The 24,457-nt window shown below is 39.3% G+C and overlaps 1 protein-coding gene across 1 annotated transcript in view; it reads right to left on the reverse strand.

Moving 5' to 3' along the window:
* Window positions 1-3,808: 3,808 nt before the first annotated feature.
* Window positions 3,809-24,457, reverse strand: part of LOC137344476 (semaphorin-3D-like) — a 71,778-nt gene continuing 51,129 nt past the window's right edge. The window contains exons 8-17 of the mRNA XM_068007468.1: window positions 21,351-21,465; window positions 20,430-20,499; window positions 19,377-19,521; window positions 18,273-18,495; window positions 18,104-18,192; window positions 15,820-15,861; window positions 14,418-14,575; window positions 12,574-12,638; window positions 11,702-11,841; window positions 3,809-9,093 (exon numbers count right to left, since the gene is read on the reverse strand). Of these exons, the coding sequence (XP_067863569.1) occupies window positions 8,722-9,093; window positions 11,702-11,841; window positions 12,574-12,638; window positions 14,418-14,575; window positions 15,820-15,861; window positions 18,104-18,192; window positions 18,273-18,495; window positions 19,377-19,521; window positions 20,430-20,499; window positions 21,351-21,465 (1,419 nt within the window). The 3' untranslated portion in view covers window positions 3,809-8,721. The remainder of the gene's footprint in view (window positions 9,094-11,701; window positions 11,842-12,573; window positions 12,639-14,417; window positions 14,576-15,819; window positions 15,862-18,103; window positions 18,193-18,272; window positions 18,496-19,376; window positions 19,522-20,429; window positions 20,500-21,350; window positions 21,466-24,457) is intronic.

Consider the following 24,457-nt stretch of genomic DNA (forward strand, 5'->3'; position numbering starts at 1 on the left):
TTCCCAGCGTTTTCTGTTATTTTTGAAGTTTCAGATTTCCAGTATTTGCATTTTCTCCTGTTCGTCTAATATTCTCTTGCCTTAAAACCACCACTACAGCAGGCAACTGTTTAACTGGGAACATTATCCTCAGGATGTAGGAAACAGGACAAGAACTAAATGTGTTGATGGGCAGTGAAGTTGTTAGTTTGTTCTTTATCAATAAGATCCTGTCAAGACTTCACTAAATGAAATGCTGGAAATGCACACCTGAAAAGAAGTAGGTTAAAATTTTGTGTGGAAACATTTTGTCTGAATTGAACATTGACTTTTTCTCCCCCTATTCAGATGTGTATTTAATTATTTTCTTGCTTTATCTCAGATTTTCAGTACTTGCAATTTTTTCCACTTTTTAATCACCAAAAATAAAAGATACAGGCATCAGCATATTTTCCACAGTTTTTTTTTATTCATTCATGGGACGTGGGAGTCACTGGCAAAGCCAGCATTTATTGCCCATCCCTAATTGCCCTCAAGAAGGTGGTGGTGAGCTGCCTTCTTGAACCGCTGCAATCCGTGTGGTGAAGGTTCTCCCACAGTGCTGTTAGGAAGGGAGTTCCAGGATTTTGACCCAGCAACGATGAAGGAACAACCATATATTTCCAAGGCAGTATGGTATGTGACTTGAAGGGGAACATGCAGGTGGTAGTGTTCCCAAGCGCCTGCTGCCCTTGTCCATCTAGGTGATAGAGGTCACAGGTTTGGGAGGTGCTGTCGAAGAAACCTTGGTGAGTTGCTGCAGTGCATCTTGTAGATGGTAGACGCTGCAGCCACAGTGTGCTGCCGGTGGAGGGTGTGAATGTTTAGGGTGGTGGATAGGGTGCCAATCAAGCGGGCTGCTTTGTCCTGGATGCTGTCGAGCTTCTTGAGTAGTGTTGGAGCTGCACTCATCCAAGCAAGTGGAGAGTATTCCATCACACTCCTGACTTGTGCCTTGTAGATGGTGGAAAGGCTTTGGGGAGTTAGGAGGTGAGGCACTCGCTGCAGAATACCCAGCCTCTGACCTGCTCTTAAATACTACGGCTATATGTGGCTGGTCCAGTTAAGTTTCTGGTTAATGGTGTTATAATCTGGGAGTAGATTGCCAGCTACAGTGAGAAAGCTAAAATCCCTGCACCACAGCCCAAGACAAAGTGCCAGGTTAAATGATAAAGAGGAACAATGGGATTTTAGTAAATATAACACTCTGAATCTACAATCACCTTAGATACATAAATATGTCAATATGGATACAAGAAGGAAATGGCCAGTTTACACATCAGAAATTCTTGACAAATATGCCATCTTAAATAGCATACATATATTTATCAAATACTCATTCCAGTATATACTATTTAGCATTGGAGTTTTAGTACCAATTTTTTGCTTACGTAACAATGTGTTAACATCATAACAAAATATGCTAACCCTGGTAAGTGAACTGTGTTCCCATCAGGATTTGAAAAGTAAGTACTGTACAAGTATTTACATTCTTTCAAAAAAATTAAGTACTTGAAAAAGAAGAGGGTGAATTGCCTTATGACTTTGTGAGAAAACTAGGTCAAGCACTAGTATGTATGTCTTTTCTAATGAGGGAAAAGTTAAATGCATTAAGATTTTAAGTTATTGGGAATCACAAATGCCTTGGCCTATCTCAGCTACTGCATGTAGCATGTGGTTTTGTGTCCAACTACTGATCTATGCTGTAATTAGCAGTTACAGGGGCCTGTGAAGGCTGCTGCCACAGACGATCTCAAAATGCTGAAGTATTTTTGCAAAGAAAATAATTTCAATACAAATACAAAATTAAACAAAGACATTGTGTGACTACAATTCAAAATCTCTTAGGTGATTTAAAAAAAAAATCTTCTGTGCTGAAAGGCAGTGGCTCATCAAAGACAACCTTTGTAAGTCTGAGTCCCATGTGCGTTTCCTGCTAAATGTGCAAAAGTTGGTAGACCTTGCAACTGTATTGGTTGTGTTGGTGGGAGAATAGCCATAAAAGAAGGGCAATTGTGGAAGACACCCTGCCTTTGGAAAAGAAAATTCAATCTCTAACAATAGTGACCAGTGGACAGGCTATTGGGTTTACATTACCAAATTAAATCTTTTCCCAAATTGAAGGACGTAAGGCAGTATATCAGATAACCATATTCCATCCTGTGAAATGTTTTCCCTGCATCAAAAGAAACTGCAGTCGCCAGAACTGCTGCCTCCGTCATGGATGGCAGTTTCAAAACAATTTCTCAATTTATCTGACTTTTACAAAGGCAACCTAATAAGAATCTGGCAATACTGATTCAGACTAACAAAAAGCAAAATGCTGCAGATACTGAAAATCTGAAATAAAAACTGAAAATGCTGGAAACACTCAGCAGATCAGGCAGCATTGAAAATCACATTGAAGAGAAGAGCAGAACTACTTCGAGGTGGGGCATTCCTGGAAGAGAAGTGGCCATTCAGTGAACAATAAAAAAGCAAAATGCTGGAAATCTGAAATAAAAATCGTGAATGCTACCTGGCCTGAACAGTGATTCCAGCATTTTCTGATTCAGGCTAAGATGGTGTTATGTTTTACATTCAAATTTCAAGAAAATTACCCACAAGTACATCTATAAAGTACTCTCTGCTATTTTCCACATACCTTTACTCAAATCGCATCCTGCTTTGATTGCCTCCCGCACAATTTTTGCATTTATTTTCTCCTCGAGAACACCATTTATTGCATTGTTTGCTGGCCACTCCATTACCATTCAATCTATTACCATTCGAGCTTTTGGTCACCTGTCCTAATCTCCTTAGGTGGCTCGGTGTCAAATTTTGTTTGATCATCGCTCCTGTGAAGCATTTTGGGACTTTTTAACCACATTAAAAGGCACTATATAAATGCTAGTTGTTGTTGTAGTAGTAGTAGTAGTAGTAGTATAGAAAAGTGTCCCATGGTAGCTTTCCCTCTGATTTTTTTCCTTTCTTCCTGGAGGGAAGATCTTGCTTTGTGAACTATATTAAAAAAAAAGTTATGATTTTTTTTAATACAACAGGAAATTTTACTCTTGATGGCCAACTGGAATCAGTGAGCCCACCAGTGAGCAGCATGGGGATGAACCAACTTCTTATCACTATATGGCACAGCACATTGATATATAATGTGCTTTTATAATACCTATCTGCTTTAAAACTTAAAAACTTTATGTAAGCCTAAATTTGTATTTTCTAAGAACTTTAATTATTAAACTATTTCAAAGAATTTCTCTATAATTTTCAGGGTATTTTGCACTGATATACATAATATATTTATTAAAATAATGCACCTGCCCGTCTCGATCAATATTCAACCATTAACAACAACTTGCATTTATTTTGCGCCTTTAACATAGAAAAAACCCTTCACAGAGGCTTGTGGGAAAAAATGGACACCAAGCCAAAGAAGGAGGGTGACCAAAAGCTTGGACAAAAAAGTGGGTTTTGAAAGAGAGAGACTTAAAGCAAGAGAGGGAGGTGGAGAGGCAGCGAGATTTAGGGAGGGAATTCCAGAGCGTGGGGCCTGGGTGGAGGAAGGCACAGCTGGTCAATGGTGTGACAAAGGGAGAGGGATGCACAACACCCAGAGTCAGAGGAATGCAGAGCTTTGGGGGGAGATTGGTTGCAAGGTTGATGGAGGCTATAGCGATAGGGATGTGGAATTTTTTTTTTAAAAACTCAAATCTAATGTATTCCTGCCACAAAATCTTATGTGGATGACTCTAATGTACTTCTTCAAACTTTTTTATTGCAAGATTTAATAAACAAATTTTTGTAAGTTAAAAAACTTTATTCTTATAATTCTAATACAGCAAGATATTAAACTGTCAGTCTAATATGGTGCTTACCAGGTATAGTATGTATCACAATTGTATGCATGTAGATACAGTCTACATTGTATAGAGTTAACACTAAAAGTGTGATATTAGATACCTTTTCAAAAAGGTATTGTTTGCATTCCTCATCCCAGTTATGCATTCATACAGAAGTCTGTATCAGTGACCAACATTTTATATCAATAAGCAATACTTTCTTTTTACAACAATCAAGTACAATATAATGAGTTGCATTCCACATATTTTTACATTATACACTTTTTGATCTCTTAAATGGGGTAATTCGTATTTCTACCTGCAACTTTTTTTTTTAAAAAGCAATCCAAATATACCAAGAAAAATGATAGTTAAATTAACACAAAGCAGAACAGAAAAAGAGAGGACTTTATAAAGGCAAAATATTAAATTGGCAAACTATATATAACTACAGTCATCCGTTAAGCTATTTTTGGGAGCTATATAAAAAGTCAGTAGTACCCATCTTGCCTCAGAGTCAAAGCTCCACTCCAGGGCTTGATCATATAATCTACGGCTCCATTTTTCTGGGGTGCTGTCTTTCAGATGAGATGTTAAACCCTGTCTGCCGGCTCGGGTTGCCATAAAAGATCCCAGGGCACTATCTGAAGAAGAGCAGGAGAGTTCTCATCGTGTTCTGGCTAACATTTATCCCTCAATCAACACCATCAAAAAAGATCAATCATTTGTCTCTTGCTGTTTTTAGAATCTTGCTGTGTGCAAATTGGATGCTGTATTTACCTACATTAGTGACTGCACTTCAAAAGTATTCTATTGGTTGTGAAATACTTTGGGAGGACCTGAAAGATGTATACACATACATATATTAATATATCATAGAATCATAGAATGGTTACAGCATAGAAGGAGGCCATTCGGCCCGTCAAGCCGGTGCCGGCTCTCTGCAAGAGCAATCCAGCTAGTCCCACTCCCCCGCAGCCCTGCAAATTTTTCCCTTCAAGTACTTGTCCAATTCCCTTTTGAAAGCCACGATTGAATCTGCATCCACCACCCTTTCAGGCAATGCATTCCAGATCATAACCACTCGCTGCGTAAAAAATGTTTTCCTCATGTCGTCTTTGGTTCTTTTGTTAGTCACCTTAAATCTATGTCCTCTGGTTCTCGATCTTTCCGCCAATGGGAGCAGTTTCTCTCTATCTACTCTGTCTAGACCCCTCATGATTTTGAGCACATCTATCAAATCTCCTCCCAACCTTCTCTGCTCTAAGGAGAGCAACCTCAGCTTCTCCAATCTATCCACGTTACTGAAGTCCCTCATCCCTGGAACCATTCTGGTAAATCTATTCTGCGCCCTCTCTAAGGCCTTCACATCCTTCCTAAAGTGCGGTGCCCAGAATTGGACACAATACCCCAGTTGTGGCCAAACCAGTGTTTTATAAAGGTTCATCATAGCCTCCTTTCTTTTGTACTCTATGCCTCTATTTATAAAACCCAGGATCCAGTGTGCTTTATTAACTGCTTTCTCAACCTGCCCTGCCACTTTTAACGACCTATGCACATATACCTATACCGCCAGGTCTCTCTGTTCTTACACCCCCTATAGAATTGTACTCTTTAGTTTATATTTCCTCTCCTTGTTCCTCCTACAAAATATATCACTTCACACTTCTCCGTGTTAAGTTTCACCTGTCACATGTCCACCCATTCCACCAGCCTGTCAATGTCCTCTTGAAGGTTATCACTGTCCACCTCACTGTTCACCTCACTTCCAAGTTTTGTGTCATCTGCAAATTTTGAAGTTGTGCTCTGTACACCCAAGTCCAAGTCATTAATATATATCAAGAAAAGCAGTGGTCCTAGTACCGACCCCTGGTGAACGCCACTGTATACTTTCCTCCAGTCCAAAAAACAACCAACCATTCACCACTACTCTCTGTTTCCTGTTACTTAGCTAATTTTGTATCCATGCTGTCACTGCCCCTTTTATTCCATGAGCTTCAACTTTGCTGACAAGCCTATCAGGTGGCACTTTATCAAATGCCTTTTGGAAGTCCATATACACCACATCAACCACATTGCCCTCATCAACCCTCTCTGGTTACCTCATCAAAAAACTCAATCAAGTCAGTTAAACACGATTTGCCTTTAACAATATCGATCAAAGTTCTTTCTTTGGTAATGGGCAATTTTATATAGATTTGTAGTAATGAAGGAGCTTTAGGCCTTACACTGTAGACACCTTAGATCTTCTATAGTTTGTCGAGGCCAATTATACTGTGTCTGTGTGTCTATAGAACAAAACCATGACTGAGCCATGCAGAGCAAAAAGATCCCAGGTGTGATTCCCCAAGTGTTGTTAGATGATCTCAACCTGGATGGTGGTAGGGTTGCTGCACTTCATCTCAGGGCACCTGTGCGGAGGGAGAGAAAATCTAGCAGGGCTTCTGCTCGTGACTTCTATTTAACCACTGAACATAAGAAATAGGAGCAGGAGTAGGCTATTCGACCCCTCGAGCCTGCTCCGCCATTCAACAAGACCATGGCTGATCTACCTCAATGCCATTTTCCTGCACCATCCCCATATCCCCTGAAAATGCACATGTAAATAATGGAAGTCTATTACTCAAATTTTCACGATATAGTAACGTTTCTCCTTTTAATTAAATGGTAAGAGATTAGAACATTAGGATTTTTTCATCTTAGATGAAGATACATTGTATCAAGGTATCATAAGTTGAACATTGATTTCCACAGTTATGTATTATCTACTGATAAATTTAATAAAATGCCTTAATTTTACCTTTTTGGCAGGTGAATACACTGATGATATTTTTCCTTCCAATTAGTGCTGCTTTTATAATTTTAAAAAACCTGAATTGATAATTGTCCATACAGTGATGATCAGTTAGAGAATTGTTTTTTTAAACAGGCAGGTAAAGTCCCATACTCAGCATACTTGTAGGTCCAATCTCGATTATAGAGCATGGATTTGAAATACCAGAGTGTGTTTCATACCATTTCCTAGAATAACTGTGGAAATCAACGTTCCAAATAAGCCATAATATTAATGAATTAATTTAAGGCTCCTCTCGTAAAATATTAATTTAATTTCAAAGCCAAAGTTCATTATATTTTTCTTTGGTGCAAGGATGTTATGGTCAGAGCCAGAGAAAGGATTCTTGAGCCCTAGGCATCAAGAACATTGGGGATCCCTTTATATTCCCCACAAAACCTTCCTCCCCCTTTCCACCACCCCCCCATCCATTAAAACACAAACGTAGTAAAATGCATGAAAAATTCACCCCATAGAATCTGTATAAGTGCATTAATAATAAAGCAGTGGTTATATGCAGTTTTTCCACACGGTGGTGAATTTTACCAGGGGTACCAAATTTGGCTGGGGTCCCTGGGGACAGGCCCTGTCGGCCTGTGTGTTAATTCGCTCCTGGCTATAGTAGTGCTCAAAGAAATAAACAAAAAGTCAATACCTGTTAAATTGTCAATATTGCTGTACAATGCACTGTATGCGAGCCCAAGGCTTTCTTATATGGAAAAAGTAGCTGCCGTGACTGCAGATTAGTACGAGCCAAACAGCACATTTTGTGAAGTCAACAAGCATTGTTAAGAAAAAGGCAGGAATGTTTCACATCCATTTTAACACTGAAGTCATTGAAGTACAGTTGTGGATTTTTAGTGCAACCTCAGTTAATACAAGAGATACAGGCATTTAATGTATATTTACACAACGTGATAATGTTTTAGGCTTTCCAATAAGAAAGCTGATAAGTATTATTATAATCCAGGTACATTTGTCAGTAGGCTAATAGAAAACCTTAGATGAAAACCTCATTGCAAAAATTGGCAGAGGAGAAGGTAACATAATTATCTACTTTTTAATGGAGTCACTGGGAGCTTCCCTCTTCTTCTGGACAGGAAATTACTTAGCTTTGGCTCATAAGGTGCTTAGTGACTCTATTATGGACCAGGTTGTATTGCCTAAGCCTCATTAATTGTCAAACTACGGGTTCAAGTTATATAAAACTAATTCTGAATAAGCTCTAAGAAATAGCTGGATAGCTCAAGGAAGGCCCCTTACATACAAGGTGGACTCAACATTTAATGTATATAGCCAGATATAGCCACGCACATAAAATAAGTAAAATGTCTACTATGGCTATTTGAGAATTAGATTGGGATGATAATATATATATAAAATTCAAGGAAGGTACACCTCATCATTTAAAGATTGAAATAGTACAAAGTATGCTTATCCTATAATTTAATAATTGATATGAAATAATTAATTTAGCAATCCTTAATCCAGTTACTCCCACCTTCCTCCAGATCAGCGAAAGCATGGCAGTAAGTCTGTAATATCTTTAATTGTGCCAAGTCATACTTAGGAAATGTTGATCAACACATAGTTGGTACTAACTTTTTAAGTCACTGGTGGCTCTGAGATTGGTAGATTGGGATAGGATTTGAATCCATGCTGCCACAGTATGATTAATTTACTGACGGACGTCTTCAGAGATTTGCGAACTCGTTGACATTTTGTTTCCCAAACTATTTTAAAGAAATAATTGCCTACATAGTAATGTTTTCTTTTAAAGCAAACCTTCCTTTTAAGAAACATGTACTTCTAATGAATAGAATACATCCAGATATATTCATACTTCTTGCTATGTTTTTTTAGCTTTTATGGCAACTTTTCATTTCATCCAGTGGGGCTTTTTTAGTCTTTGCAGTGTACCTGAGACAAACAGTCAGATTATTCAGCCATGACTCTGATACAACAGTCCAGTGAATAATTTTTGTTACTGTATCTCCTCAAAAGGAGCAATATAAAGCATTTTATATTGTCCATAATCTAATACCGCTTAAACTCTGGTGTGTTTTTCCATTTGGCTGCAGTTTTGCTATTTTGTCCTCTCTTTCCATTCCGCCATATTTGCTGACAGTATTCATTCACAGTAATGCCTGGTTTATTCAGAAGCTGCAGAAAATCCTTGTAACGTAGCCTCATCCTACTCCGAATGTCTCTACCCTTTCCATCGTTGTACCCTGCATTCGTCGGAGCTACCATGATGTCACTCAGAATAATTTTAAGGTGAAACTTTGTAATGATTTGTGTGAATGTATTTTCCACAGCTCTGCAGTAGTAAATCCCAGCATCATCTTCCTGCAAATGACGTATGAGTAAACCAAGTCTCGTTTTGATGATTCTGGAACCATATTTTATCTATATAAAAACAAATTAGAGAATAGTATAAAAGTAAGATATACCTGTAGTTTCTTAAAAATGTTTTCATTACATGAGGATAATCCAATGAACATATATTTATCGTAAATTATATTAAATTACAGCTATCTATAGTATTTATATGGTCACAACCCAATCCTACTTTTTTTGTGAACTTTTTTGCTCAGAAGGAATATCAATGCCAGAAGTGAAACATTTTCTCCACTTTTTCACGCATTTTCATCTTCCTGCATTCCTATGTCAGATACTGCACAAGATAGGTGCAGTTCCTCCTGTTCCAACAATATGCCCTAACTCTAGTTTCAATAATACACTCTCTACTGCACTAATGTGGCATTTCCATTTCCTGCACTCTCTCCGAGTCAGGTTGTAGCAGTAAATGCCAAGTTATGGACTGACTTGTGTTTTGGACCCATGTCAACAGAAACTGGGTTTAGGCTGTCCAAATTCATTTAATTTGGAAGCTTTGTACCTGACAGAAAGAGGAGACTTTCATCCCATCATTCTAAACTGGTATGAAGCCACAGCCAAAGAGTTGAAAAGACAATGTGATATCTAACTGCTTTACCCAGTCCCTCTCTCATTTACACCATAGAATTTTCAAACAAATTTTAGCAATAAAATTCATTGGAAAAAATAACAGTAATTCAGAAGATTGTATCAGCAGTGCTTTTGGTAAATTGATTGGTTTTAATATTTGGCTTTGCCTGTGCCAAAACGTATACAAAACAATGTGAAACACAAACAAATTTCCTTTATCTTAACCTAAATCCCTAATAAAGGTGAATTTTCTCATACAAAATGTCATGTTCAGTATAATGTATTTTAACTGTAAAATCCTTTTCTACTTAATATTACTTCAGATCATGATTTTAGTTCCTGGTCTAACATCAATTTTCTTGTTATTTTCCTTTACCTTATTTGCTTGTTAATGGCAACTGTACCAAGCATGTGATAATGTGCTGATTACAAACTGATTTTGCAAAACTGTTTTGAATATAATTTTAAATATAAAATACAAATACAATTCCAAGATAAACACAGGCTTCAAAAACCTGTCAGAACATATTTTACAATAACAATTGCCGGATGTAAAAAAGTTGTCTGATCTCCATGCCTGTAATGAACCCATTCTATTCTCAATAATATTGACACCAGAAAAGCGGATATATCTGATGGAGGTGCTAACAATACATTCTGGTCCCAGAGAGATACAATTATTGTTGGTTCACAACAAAGGATTGTTGACAGAAGCCCAGATCTATCAACCATGGTAAATGTTAGGAAGAAGATTTATGGTCAATAAGAGAGTCAGATTGCACTTAAACACATGGGAGTAGAAATTGGTATGCATTGTGCCTGTTTTTTGGGTGTAAAACGGGCACAAAGTATACCAATATAGCAGCATCTTTCAGGATTCTTTAGCGGCCCTAATGGTCACTGTCCAAATGTAAGTTACATTTTTTTTCTAACGTTCCCGTGGAACCAGGAGGAGCAGGGGTGCCGAAAAGGGGCCCAGACCAAAATTATGAGGGGTTTTGATAGAGTAAATAGGGAGAAACTGTTTCCACTAGCAGGAAGGTCAGTAACCAGAGGACACAGATTTAAAAGAACCAGAGGGGAGAGGAGAAGAATTTTTTTTAATGCAGCAATTTGTTATGATCTGGAATGCACTGCCTGAAAAAGGGTGGTGGAAGCAGATTCAATAGTAACTTTCAAAAGGGAATGGGATAAATACTTGAAGGGGGAAAAATTGCAAGGCTATGGGAAAAGAGCTAGGGAATGGGACTAATTGGATAGCTCTTTCAAAGAGCCAGCACAGGCACGATGGGCTGAATGGTCTCCTTCTGAAGTATATGACTCTATGAGATTCATTTCCAAACAAAATGAGTCAGCTTTCCCCTAATTGAGTGAGATTTTACTTGTCTGATAAGACATGGAGAAAACCATGATCAAGACTTTCTATAGGATCAAGAAGAAAACATAAGAGAAAGCAAGAAAAAAAAACATAGGAACATTTAAAAAGAAAGGCAATGTTTAGGTAAACCCTGCAGCCTTCTAGGAGTATGAACCGAAGGTCCAGGATGTCTGTCCACAGAGAAGATACTGAATGGATTTTAAAGTCAACATATCTTTAATGTGCAGTAAAACAATTCCAATGAGGTCACTTGTGATTGGGAAAGCATGCCTACTATAAGTTACATTCCTACCAAGCACCCACATGCTAGCAGTAGAGCAGTGATGTGCACTGCGGCTCCTGAATATGTTATTTGGTCCAGAAACAGCGCTGTAATTTGGCTGTCTGTTTTGCTATCATAATGATGGTCAAGGCACAATTTATTTTGTTCACACTTAACAGAGCACATGAATGTTAGAAAACTGTCTTTGAGCTGTAAAATCTCACTGTGATCAGTTGACACTGAGTATTAACATGATTTAATTACAGGGATGATGCGAAAAAATAGTTTGACATATTTATTGTCTGATTGATAATCAAACAAGTCATTCGGAACATAACTGGAGGATTTACTGCACATCTCAAATCCAATGGTTTTCAGTGTTAGATTGCACCATTCGGACTAATTACCTCCTCCTGTTGACCATCCAGTGATTGCTGAACAGACCAGATGACTGATGTTTGTTGTGACCTTGGACTGCATTCCAGGAATGTGGAATTATACTGCACTCCAAAAATCAACTTCTTCTCAGTTAGCACGCTCTTTGCATCTATGTAAGAGGAAATGTTTATTGTGAGCATTAAAGAAAAAAAAATTATAATTTCATAGTAGGAAACTCCAAAGTAGCTGGAATGGATTAATAACAACAAAAGATTAAAACATTCCATGTCCCAAAATGAAAGCAGCTGCTGTGAAAACTATTTATGCTCTGATGTTCCAAACTATTGGTTTTTACAAGGAATGTTCTAAATGATTCCATACCTATGCAAGATGTGTGTCAAATAACCAGTAAAGTCACAGTATGTCAGATTGGGTTTATATCTTGCATGGGGTAAAGATTGCCAGCTAAATTATTGTGTTGCACCATTTATTACCTGCAAGGGCTGCCATCATCATTTAAAACAATATAGAAAAAAAACCTGTTTTATTAGTAATCAAGGAAGCATAAATATTAAAAGATCTCCATTCCTATAAGCCAGAACAGTGAATTATTGACTTTGAATGGGGGAAACCAAAAAAGGATATATGGAATAAATAGGTTGATCAGTGGAGTGAGAGAATCATTTTTGGTGTTTCATGATGCCACATTAATGTCTGTGTGCTTTAATTACTTTCAGCAATATATCTTTTCTCCTCATCCATATCAAACCTCCTTCAGCTTGGAAAATAAATCCTGTATGCTTCAGGATGCTTGTTACCATCAACTGCAAATGAAGTGCCACTATCACTCAAATACTCAGGAGTAATGTAGTAATTGCCACATTTATCTTTATACACTCACAGTCCTCCTGATCCCAACACTGCATTATTGGGTCTCCATATTTTACATCTTGACGTCTGGTCTTTCTAATAGAGAAAAAAAATCATCAGATTTAAATAACAAAAACTCCAAGTCTTCATATTAGATAAGTCAAAAGATATTGCTAATGAACTAATATGGGTAAATATCTTACTTTGTATGGGCAAGGTTGCGTGAAAATCAAGTATAACATGTAAACAAGGGTCACAAAGCTAAATACAAGTACAAGTGGCTGAATGTTTCTACAAAGAGAACGATGTTTGACATTGCAGCCCACAGTCAGCACTGTCTCAATCCTGATAGGACCACCGTAATCTGTAGACCCTGTGGCATGGATACGTGCAAATCGGGTGTTGGATGCGTGTGTGACTGCCACACTCTCCTGACTTCCATCCTTTCCTCTTTTATGTCCTCATCATCCTCCTCCTCAAAGCACAGTAACAATGGACTCCCCAGAGGGAAATCCATTATTTCAATATACACAACTCACAGCAAGTTTCACAAAGTATCTTTAAATGCAAAGATACTGCAGAATCTAAGTCTTGGAAGTGACTCCTACCAACATCACCCCTCTATGACTTTTCACCTTCGATCTCTTCGTGCCTGTGTGCCGCTGTGCAGGCTTAGTATTGCCACCTTTATAGTGGCAGCGATTTGCAGGGGTAAGTCGACAGAAATGTTGGGAAATCCTGTGGGGGGGTGGTGGGGGGGCACTTGGCCACGTCTACTCCTTCACTTGCATGCGATGAGGTGAGCTTCCAGTGAAGTCACGGGAGGGAAATTGCGATGGCCATTTTTTGGGGGAGTGGGTGTTTTGGTGGGAGTCCTCTCTACTCCATTTTTATTCGCTGGACCACCTCCTCACCAGGAAAATCTAGGCATAAACGTCAAAGCTTCCTGTCACTTGAGTTTACCTGCTTGAGTTGGAGAAATTTCAGCAGGCATTGTCCGACTCACTACAACAACAGAAAATGCCAGATACGCAAAAACAGCATCTGGAAAAGGGGGAGGTTAATATATAGGTTTCTGTTTTTTTTTATTCGTTCATGGGACGTGGGCGTGCTGGCGAGGCCAGCATTTATTGCCCATTCCTAATTGCCCTTGAGAAGGTGGTGGTGAGCCGCCTTCTTAAACCACTGCAGTCCGTGTGGTGAAGGTTCTCCCACAATGCTGTTAGGAAGGGAGTTCCAGGATTTTGACCCACTGACGATGAAGGAACGGCGATATATTTCCAAGTCGGGATGGTGTGTGACTTGGAGGGGAACGTGCAGGTGTTGTTGTTCCCATGTGCCCGCTACTCTTGTCCTTCTAGGTGGTAGAGGTCACGGGTTTGAAACGCTGACCAACCTGCTGTGCATTCCCATCATGTTGTAATTCGTATTTTACATTTCCAGCACTTGTGGTTTTCTTGTTGCCTCAATTGTCTGGCTCATTGGTGAGGAGGAGGAGGAGGTGAGGGGGTGGGGAGAACTGTTTTGGTTGCTGGTTGAACATTGCAGTAAATGTAAATTTCCTCTGCACCATATTTCTGGCAAAATTGTAAAAGTTCAAAAGGAATGGATTAGAATTTGGCCAGAAATACTGAGCAGAGGGAATCTGCATGAATGCATTTATGATGTTGTTATACAAAGCATAATAATTTTTCTTCCCTGGTTTTGCATGCTGCCTGATTCCAATTCTACTTTATTGTGATCAGCATTAATAATTTACAGAAAGAAATACTCCCTCAACTATTCGGTAACAAAGCACAAAAAATGCATCTAAAAACCCACAAAGAAAATTCATAGCTCAAAGGGGACCTATGCTAACTTTGATTTACCACTTACCTTTTCGGCGCTGGCACATATCTGCAACATGAGGTCCCATCCCATGCACAGTAAGGGTCTCTAGCAAGGCAGCATTCAGAGCAAGCTGTACCATATGCACCGCACCTCTGCAGAGCAAGCTGCACCACGCTATCCTTCGATCCGATATAAATCTGCTTCTGTAAGTGACATTAAATCTGCATAAGCATAGGTTCTATTTAGGGTTAAAGTCTGTCAGTGCATGTCATGCAATAATAAATAATCTTTAAATATATGCAGAGAAGTAGTTCCTTACTCTTAAAGTCCCTAAATCATCATGCACTATATGGGCTGTTTGCATTACTGTTTGAATTGTCTGGTGAAGCTCTTGTCATTTCCATAGCATCACCTCTACAATGACATTGTAAGATAGATGCACCATATGCAATAAGGGAGCATTACCACATCATATCAGACTGTTTGCACTCATACTTATTTACTGGAAGCTATTAAAATGGAACTCTGTCTGCCTTTAGAGGATAATGACAGGAGCTTTTACTAACACAGTCATTTCAAAATTTGAGCTAACTGAATTTGTCCAGAAAGAGAATTGTTTCGGTCTGCAACTGCTCTTATCCGGATTCTCTTTTATAGTTTTGTTTACTCCTCACCTCTCGTTCTGAAGCTAGCGACTCATGCTATACTACAGTTCCACAAATTAGGCAGGAATCATTTGAGTAGCTGTTTCTTGCTGTAAATTCAGCAGGTTATTCACAGCAAATCCAAGCTTTTTTCACAAGCACACTTCCAGCAGAGGTCACTGGAGAGCAATCAGGAGTGGAAACACTGGCTGATTTTTTTTTCACTCCATAGCCCAGAGATGCTGAAACCAAAAGAGAAGCCCCCACAGCTACCCCAATAGAGATCAGCTAACAGCACAGACTAGGAATCAAACATGGAACATTCTTGGTCTTTATGTCTCAAAAGGAACACCATTTTTGCCAACTGAGCTATTTGTTGAGCCTGATATCTAATCATTTTTTATTCCATTTACTCTCTATTACCCCCGCCCCCCCGCACCCCCCCGGCCCCAACACCACCTTTAAGTCTCTCTCTCTCAACCATTCTCTGATTGGGAAAGCAGATCACCAATCTGTTCCCAGATCTCTGCAAATGGCTGTCTTGAGCCAACCACTTGAAGGGTAATAAGAGTGGTCTGAGATGACTCACTTTGAATTACTCTCCTGGATGCAGTTGGATATTTATGGCATTGAATTTAGTGCCCATGTAACTGTAGTTTTTACACCTAACTCACAAAACTTAATGAGAAGCAATAATTTCTATTAAGGTGGAGTGACTACTGAAAAAAACATTTTCCACATCCAAATACATGCTGGTCCCATTATTTAGATAAGTTATGCTGTGTTGTATTTAGATTGCTTACCTGCTTTGTAGATATTTCCATTGTTAATACTGGAGTTGATTCCTAGTAAGTAAAAATTGGCAATTACTACAATTTAATAACTCAGATTGATAACTATTGAAAAATCACAGCGGTATCTACATGAAACGATGTAGCAACGAACTTGGTGTCAATTTGTTCAGTGATTGCTTTCTTGTTTAATGACTTTCACTGGCTGTGATAATAGTAAGGGGCTTATTCAACACCTTATCAACAAGATTAAAAAAGTTGTTGATGATTGTCATCAAACATAGAAACTGAGTTGACAATCTAGTCCTTTAGTTTTGTCAGCAGACACTGGGTGCTTGTGGTTATGCTGTGTCGAAATAGTCACTCAATCAAGTTTCAAACTTTGTTTGTGACAGACATGAATTGTTCACCAGTCAGATTTCTGTAAACAGCTGTCATGAAATTCCAGGACTGGATAATGTTCTATGACTTGTCGACAAAGCTTCAGCTATGGCTAAACTAATTAGATTAACAATTTATCTACTTCATGGAAATAGAGCTACTGTAAGCTTGCATTTGATAATTGGTGTATTTTTCAGTGCATGGCTGGTATTTGCTCTTGGTTGGCCAGTTTAATGTTTTCTATATCAGTTTTGAGTCTGGTACTTTTAGCTGATGCTACAGTTGGAGCTGGAAGAATTGATGCCAACATCTAACCAATGGTGTTTTTCAAGTTGGATTGGCATATAATATTTTCTTTGATGCTGCTAAAACATTTTAATTTGTTTTGAGGCCAGGCTTTGATTTTCGTCACAATCAGTAACCCGGCAACACTCTCTAATCATCCTATGTTCATTTTATCTTTTTTTTAAGTAGGTGCCAAAGTCTACAAGGCTTTTATGTATTCAGTGTTTAAAATTCTAGATCTAGTGATCAGATTTGGAAATCAGAAGGTGCTTTTTAAAAAAAAAATTGTGTTGAATAAACTTTTGAGTTATAAGGGGTAATTTTCCAATTTTAATTGACAAAGTCGAGGGCAGGGTGACCCCAATTTCCCAACATGCATGGCTGGCAGGCAAGGTTCACTAGTGGTAGTCCGAACTTGGAAACTTGGCCCTTAAAACAACCAGATAACAAATAGTATTGAAATGTATTTTATTTAATATTGGAGAAGGAATATTTGTCAGATCCAACATTATTGATTATGAATTTAATCAGCCTTAGAAGAAAGAAAAATATATTAATTATGGACCATTAACTTGATATATATCACCTTTATAGTGTAAATGTCGAGTTATTTAAACTGTGCTACCTAAACTGACTTGTTATTGTAAATGCATATGTATCCACCTTAAGTGTGTTGTTAACTGTATAAATATTTGTGGAAAATTGGTCATACCCTTGACAGGGTTGCACTGCTCATGAGTTAACACCCAAAGTTGTTTGCTGATTTTTAGCATTCTCACCCAGGCAGGCCACCGGACAACTGATACAGAAATGAATAAGATTTATGCAGGAGATGATACTCCTCTGATGTGCACAAAGACAAATTTTACCTGACTTGTGAGTATTCAATGCTAACACTAAAGGGCAGAACTTCTGCGATCCCTTGCTGTGACTTCAGCGGGAGATTGAGGGAACCCCTCGAGACACTGCGTAAATGACTTTTTAAACTGTTGACTCAATTTCTCCAGGGCTTCTGCCGATCGTCCGCTGAAGTTGCGGCGTGGGATCGGGAGAACTCCTGTGGAAATTTCAGGTGTAGGTGCCCAAAGTGGGAAGGAGACCCTGACGGGTAGAATTTCTGCTGAATTCTTCAAATTTCCCATCATAGCTTTGGCAGAAGATTGGCGGAAACTCCGCAGTAAACAACGGTTTCTGCCGATCTTCCACCGGAGTTAATGCGGGCAATTGGGAGAACCCTTGCAGAAATTCCAGGAGTGGATGTTGCCCAACACTAACATCCTACATCTTAAAAATCGCATATATGATATTTATAAAATGTAACAAGTACTACATATGTAGAAAAAAGACAAAGGGAAACAATTAGGAAAGCTGGTGCTGGTCAGTGTGGTGATTTTCTGTGTTGTTCAGATTCTCATCATTACAATGAGAGAACACAAATCTGGTGGATCACTATAATTCCCCATTGTTGCTGCTGAGCTGCCAGATAGGATTTAGTAGTAGTAGTACTGCAACTCCTTGTTTTATTGCATGACATTGATTGGGATGGGGAAGTCTCACAAGCTAGCTCAATTACAACCACAAAAAGACATTTTCAGCTTCCTATCTATTCCTACAAGATAATATTCTGTACCTCAAACACTTGCAATTCTTCTAGTACAACTTCTTCTGCATTCAAGTTGTCCTTGGTAACACTCAATGCTTTTATTACTGTTCCAACATCTGGAAACATACAAAAAAAAGTATATTAATGAAAGAATATATTTTGAAAGGTTTTTTTTAAAAATGAGAATCCCATGTACCTGTGCCCAAAAACAGAACTGCATACGGTCCATCCTTTGCAATAACACGGTCGACCACAATCTGTGTAATTCTGTAACCGACGTTCACTTGAATGAAAACAGGTCTCTTGTTTATTGGATATACAGCCTTGTACATCATTGGGTGATTCTTAATGAAGCTGATGACATCGTCTGAGAAATCCTTGGTTGACTCAATGGCAGAGTCAAATGTTTTACTGGGACACTAAAAGAAAGTAGGTAGTAATTTTTGTACTGATTTTTCTTAACTTTTAATAAGTTTTTAAAGCTCTCTACATTTTCAGAGAAAACACCAATGCTTATGTAATGAGAGGTTATTAAATCAGTAGCATTTGCCAAAATGAGAAAAGCATTATAACTCGGTGACGGTTGGGATGCTACAACTGGCATCTGTTAAAGGGAGGGTTCCTGCTCCTGATCATTGTCTGGTGGCCTCAGGTGAAAGGTTTGTGTGGATATGGGATGAGGACAGGAGGGTGAGATCGTACATTCCATACTTAAATAGCCTACCAACACTCGCTACCTAGGCTCACACATGAAGAACATCCAGTTTAGTGAGGCCGTGGGATGGTATCCTAGCAAGGGTCAGCAGCTTCAGTGTACCATCCATAGGATGCACTGCAGCAACTTGCCAAGGCTTTTTCGACAGCAGCTCCCAAACCCGCAACCTCTATCACCTAGAATGACAACAGCAGCAGGCACATGGGAACAACACCACCTGCACGTTCCCCTTCAAGTCACACACCATCCCGATTTGGAAATATATCGCTGTTCCTTCATCGTCGCTGGGTCAAAATCCTGGAACTCCCTTCCTAACAGCACTGTGGGAGAACCTTCACCACATGGACTGCAGCGGTTCAAGAAGGCGGCTCACCACTACCTCCTCAAGGGCAATTAGGGATGGGCAATAAATGCTGGCCTTGCCAGTGACGCTCACATCCCATGAACGAATAAAAAAAAACAGGAGCGGAACAAATTGGGGAGGAAGATAAAATGTTTAAAGGTGCTTGCTAGTTCTATATAGCAATGGACTGAACCTTATAACAAGATGTACACTTCTAACAGTTCATGGATGACTGTACATACTGTTCCAGGTCTTGGATAAGGAATCTTCCCCTGGTATTCTACCCAGTGGCGGTCAGGACTGTCTTTATGTGTGAAAGGTCCATTAAATGCAGCACGTATATCAGCCAAGCTGTATGCACAAACTGCTGAGCCACTGAAAACTGAACTGAGAGACAAAGAAAAACAACAGGTTATTGAAACATTCTCAATTATTACTAATCCAAAGTTCATAAAGCCTTCAAAGAGAATTTTATTATTGTGACTCTGTCAGTGCTGTAAAACTTTTAAGTTCCACTGCTGCATAGAATTAAATTCAGGGGATGGGGGGCGGTGGGGGGGGGGGGGGGGAAGTCAACATGGTAGACAGGTTATAAGGAGTTGTTTGGGCCTATTCTCTCTGGCACTTAGAAGAATGAGAGGAGATCTAATTGAAACATAAAAGATTATTGGGGGCTTGACAGCGTTGATGCTGAGAGATTGTTTCCGCTGGCTAGAGTGTCTAGAACTAGGGGGCATAGTCGCAGGATAAGGGGTCGGCCATTCAAGACCGAGATGAGGAGGAATTTCTTCAATCAGAGGGTTGTGAATCTTTGGAATTCTCTACCTCAGAGGGCTGTGGATGCTGAGTCATTGAACATATTCAAGGCTGAGATGGATAGATTTTCGGACTCTAGGGGAATCAAGGGATATGGGGATGGGGTGGGAAAGTGGAGTTGAGGTTGAAGATCAGCCATGATCTGATTGAATGGCAGAGCAGGCTCTAGGGGCCATACGGCCTACTGCTGCTCCTATTTCTTATGTTCTTATGTTCGTATTTAATTTATGTAAATACAAATATTCTGTCAGAATTTTCTGGAAAAAACTAAAATGTCAAAGAAATCCTCTTGACACATGGAAACCAGAGAAAAAAAAATATGAACAATTTTAATATAAAATGTTTTTTTTTAAAAAAGAACATTTTTGTCATATTTAGTGAGATTATGTGGACAGACCAAATAATACTGATGCTCTGCATTCCTACAGCAGTGATCAATATGTCTATTCATTATTTAGCACAACACCATTCTCATTTACCTGGAAGATGTGAAGACCCCATAAACCACTGGGAGTTTGTCATCATTTGTGTTGAACAGAAAAACATCCTCTTTATAAAATAAAAAATGAATACAAAATAAGAGACTTTGTCCAGAAAATCAGTCATAATTAGCTCTTTGTCAAACTAACCAGATCCGTATTACGTATCTAAGAAATTACCATATACAGATATAGTAATATAGTTTCTGAAACATATCGTTATTTTCTCCCCAGGTTTTTTCTTTCCCGATCTCCCCATGCTATACAACATTCCAATCAAGTCGTCAAAGAAGACAGATTTGCCGTCAGACTTCTGCCAATTTTGCTTCGTAATAGTCACAAGAAGTTAAGCATGCCTCCTCTGGGGATCAGTCTGGCCTCTGCTCACCAGCTCCCCATAATAGTATGACTGAGTTCAATAACTTGTTATTTGATGAATGTGGCAATGAATCTGCGTCCTACCACTTTGCGCCACAATAGTTGGCGTCATACCTCAAGCACCACTTTGCTGCTCCTGATATGGCTGATTTAGATCTATTGGGCAGAAGACCGACAAGAACTTTCATACGTATATATCAATATAAAGATATTGTTAATGCTGTCCTCTCAATTCTTAATACTGATAAGCCTTCCCTATCTGGGTTTGTTGCATGACCATTGATGTAAAGTAGTTTGACAGAAATATGACTTTGCAGAGTGAAAACAGGATAAGCCATTCAATTTGGCTAAAGAAATGATTGCCAAAAACAAATTGATCCTATGCCCTATTTTGGTATCGTGCTATAGTAAATAAGAAATTATGGCCTATAAAATGTGGATTTTAAGAGACAAAATAATAAACTTTGTTTAATCAGCCTTCTATTTTCAGGGTTCTAGGAATATATGAACACTGAACGAAAAATAAAATGGAACTTTACTTACGCAGCTCATCAAAATATGTCTGATAGCCATCAGGTCCTGGGACTGAGCAAACTAGACGAGCTTTCAGAAACGTTGTCCACTTGTTGATCAAACTCCGCTGACCTCCAATATCTTTCTGCAAAGATTCAGATCTTGTTATTTAGGAAGAACATTTATCTAACACTATCTGGGAGGGAAGAGGGACAGGTCTATCTGAATCCACATTCAATAGAGAGGGGGTTAATCCAATTCCCATTACAATTTACACCAAACTCTTGTAAAAAGTAGTATGTATGTCTTTCGGGGCAATGCCTCACAATCTCTGAGCCAGCCAGCCAGCAAAGGCGAGGTGGAGCAGACTTGCTCCTCCGGGCTCCATAGCAATGATTTTTTTAAAAATACAAAACAAAACACTTACTTTTTGGTGGTGGTTGCTCAGAGTGCCAAGCAGAGCAGGCCTGGCTCCTACTCTGCTCAGTGACATTAAATATCAGTGAGGGGGCCTAAAACAGCCATATGTAAGGGGCCCAATGCCTGTTTTAGGCGGCCGTCAGGGACACCCGAAAAATGGCCCCACCCAATATCGGGTCATATCTTTCAGGTGTCCTTTGGACGCAGGATGTTAGTCCCCGAAATTGGCACTCGTTACGCTCATTTTATGCCCATAAAATGGGCACGACGAGGTCAAATTTCTTGCCTTCTGTCTTTTCCAACTACCCACAATGATACAAGCAGGCATTGAAAACATTGGACCCCACTTGCATCCACTAAAAAGAGCTGATTTTTCATAATAGGGACATTAAAGCATTCTTTTTCTCTCTCTTCTCTTCACAGCTCATCCAGCTGTATGATTTGAGGGTGCTATTATTGAATACTTTTTTTTTCTTACTCCAAAAGGGAGAGAAAACAAGAGAATGCTATGGAGGCAGGACTATCCAACATCCATTGCAACAATGAGAGTTCTCCAGTAAAACTAGAGGTCTTGGAGAGCAGGAGAAAGAAAAAGCATTGAACTGTGAAACCAGAATTTACCAGCACAGTCCGTTAAAATGAGACAAGCACAATTTCACCACTGGAATCAAGTCCGTTGAGACATTTGATTGTTTGTCCCCATCAAACCTTACATGTTCTATGTGTAAATGGCCAGATGACCAGGCTATTTTTAAGTTTGTTAGGTAGCATAATGTAAACAGCAACAGCAGCAATAGATCTCATCACATAGATGCAATAGATCTCATCTCATCAATAGATCTCAGATATACTGTGAAAGTGGCTTACAATCACAACAGTAAGTTCATCTAATTTATTATCTTGTGTCAAATACATTTTAAATGCTTGGAGATGGTGTAGAATAAAAGTCTTTGCCCACAAACCAATCCACGTGTAAAACTGGACTAGATAATTCATCTTCAGCAGCAGAGGACTGAGTTGCGAGGAAAGGCAGGAGAACCTTGGGTTTTTCATCCTTCAAAGTAGATGACTGATATATCTCTATAATATCACCTATAAGCTGATAAATGGTGTGGAGGTATATAAGTAGTATATGGTACAGAAAAGGTAGATCTGGGGCACCACCTCAAGATAAAGTGTGACAGCAGGACAAGAGGGCACTATTTCAAAGCAGCAAAAGACAAAGTTAGGACTGATGCCAGAAAGTTTTTTTTCCATGCAAAGAAGGATGAATGCTTTGAATAGAATTCTGGGAACGGTAGTACAAGCAAAAATCTTGATGTTATTTGAGAGAGAGTTGGATGCTGTGAAGGGGACTGCAAGTTTGCCTGAATGGATGAGCTAAGAAGGGGCAGCATCAACCACATTTATCTTGTAATCAAGCATTCTCTAGCTCCTCCCTCTCCTTAAAACATACTCTTCCACCTCTCTCGGTACACTGGTTTAGATCAGCCGAGTTTTGGATGCCCTTTCCCTCACCAACAATTGATAGAAACGTCCTTGATTATTGGCAGTACATTTGTTTTTTGATACACTGGATAACAATCCAAAGGGAGATCAGAATGTTTCTTTATTTCCTCAGACAGAAATAGCTAGGCGCCACTGAGTTAAGTAATATATAGGTCAGTTTAAAACATTGGGGGGAATTTTAACCCCCCCCCCTCCAAGATGGGCGGGGGAGGGGGTTAATTCGGTAAACGTGCGAAACCCGACTCCAACCCGCTGTGGACGCGCCTGCTTCTGTTTTAACCGCAGCGGGTTTCGGGGTGTCTGGAGAGGAGAGATGGTAATTCTAATACATAAACGAGGCTCCGTTCCTGATATTTTGGCAGCCATTTAAATTTAACGCTGGCTGGCTAGGGTTCCCAGGGCGTAGGAAACGGGAGCTAAAGGGAGGTGAGAGTAGCTGGCTCCAACTGTTAAGTGCTTTACCAACACTCTTTGTGGGCCAGGAATAACATGCTTTCCCACCCAACAGCCAGCCAGCTTGTCAATTTGGGCAGCCGGGCGGGAAGCGGAGTAAAAAAATGATAATGAGGTCCTGCCATTAAATTCGGTAGGACCTCCGCATTCCCAGCATTTCCAAAGCTCCCCCCTGCAAACATGTGCCCCTGCTCCCTCCCTGCAAATATCACGGCCATTGGATTTTTCCCACTGACCAGCAAAGCCACTGGTTCTCTTCCACAAGAATCAGAATCCCATTATATGATCTCCCAAATACTTATAAAAATCCTGGCATCACGTGATAAAAATAGAATTTTTCCCAACTTACTTTATCTAAAGCTCTCATTATTCTTATATACTTCAATTACATCTCCACTTAACTTTCTTCTAATGAAGAGTCCAAGTTTCCCTAGCCTCTCCTCATAACCAATGCCTCTCATCCCTGGTATCATCTTAACAAATCTCTTTTGTACCCTTTCAACGGCCTTGTGTCACTTCACATTTCACTGCATTAAACTTCATTTGACTTTATTTGCCGAAACTACTAACCTGTCCATGTTCTCCTGAAGTTGCTTACAGTCCTTTTCAGTTATCCATGCTGCCTATTTTTGTATCATCTGTAAATTTTGATATTGTGCCCACTATATCCATGTCCAGATCATTTAAATATATTGAGAAAAGCAATGTTCTAAATGCCAATTTCAGGGGGACACCACTATTTACATCCTTCGGGT

This window comes from Heptranchias perlo, chromosome 27, assembly GCF_035084215.1.
Source record: "Heptranchias perlo isolate sHepPer1 chromosome 27, sHepPer1.hap1, whole genome shotgun sequence".
NCBI classification, from domain to species: domain Eukaryota; kingdom Metazoa; phylum Chordata; class Chondrichthyes; order Hexanchiformes; family Hexanchidae; genus Heptranchias; species Heptranchias perlo.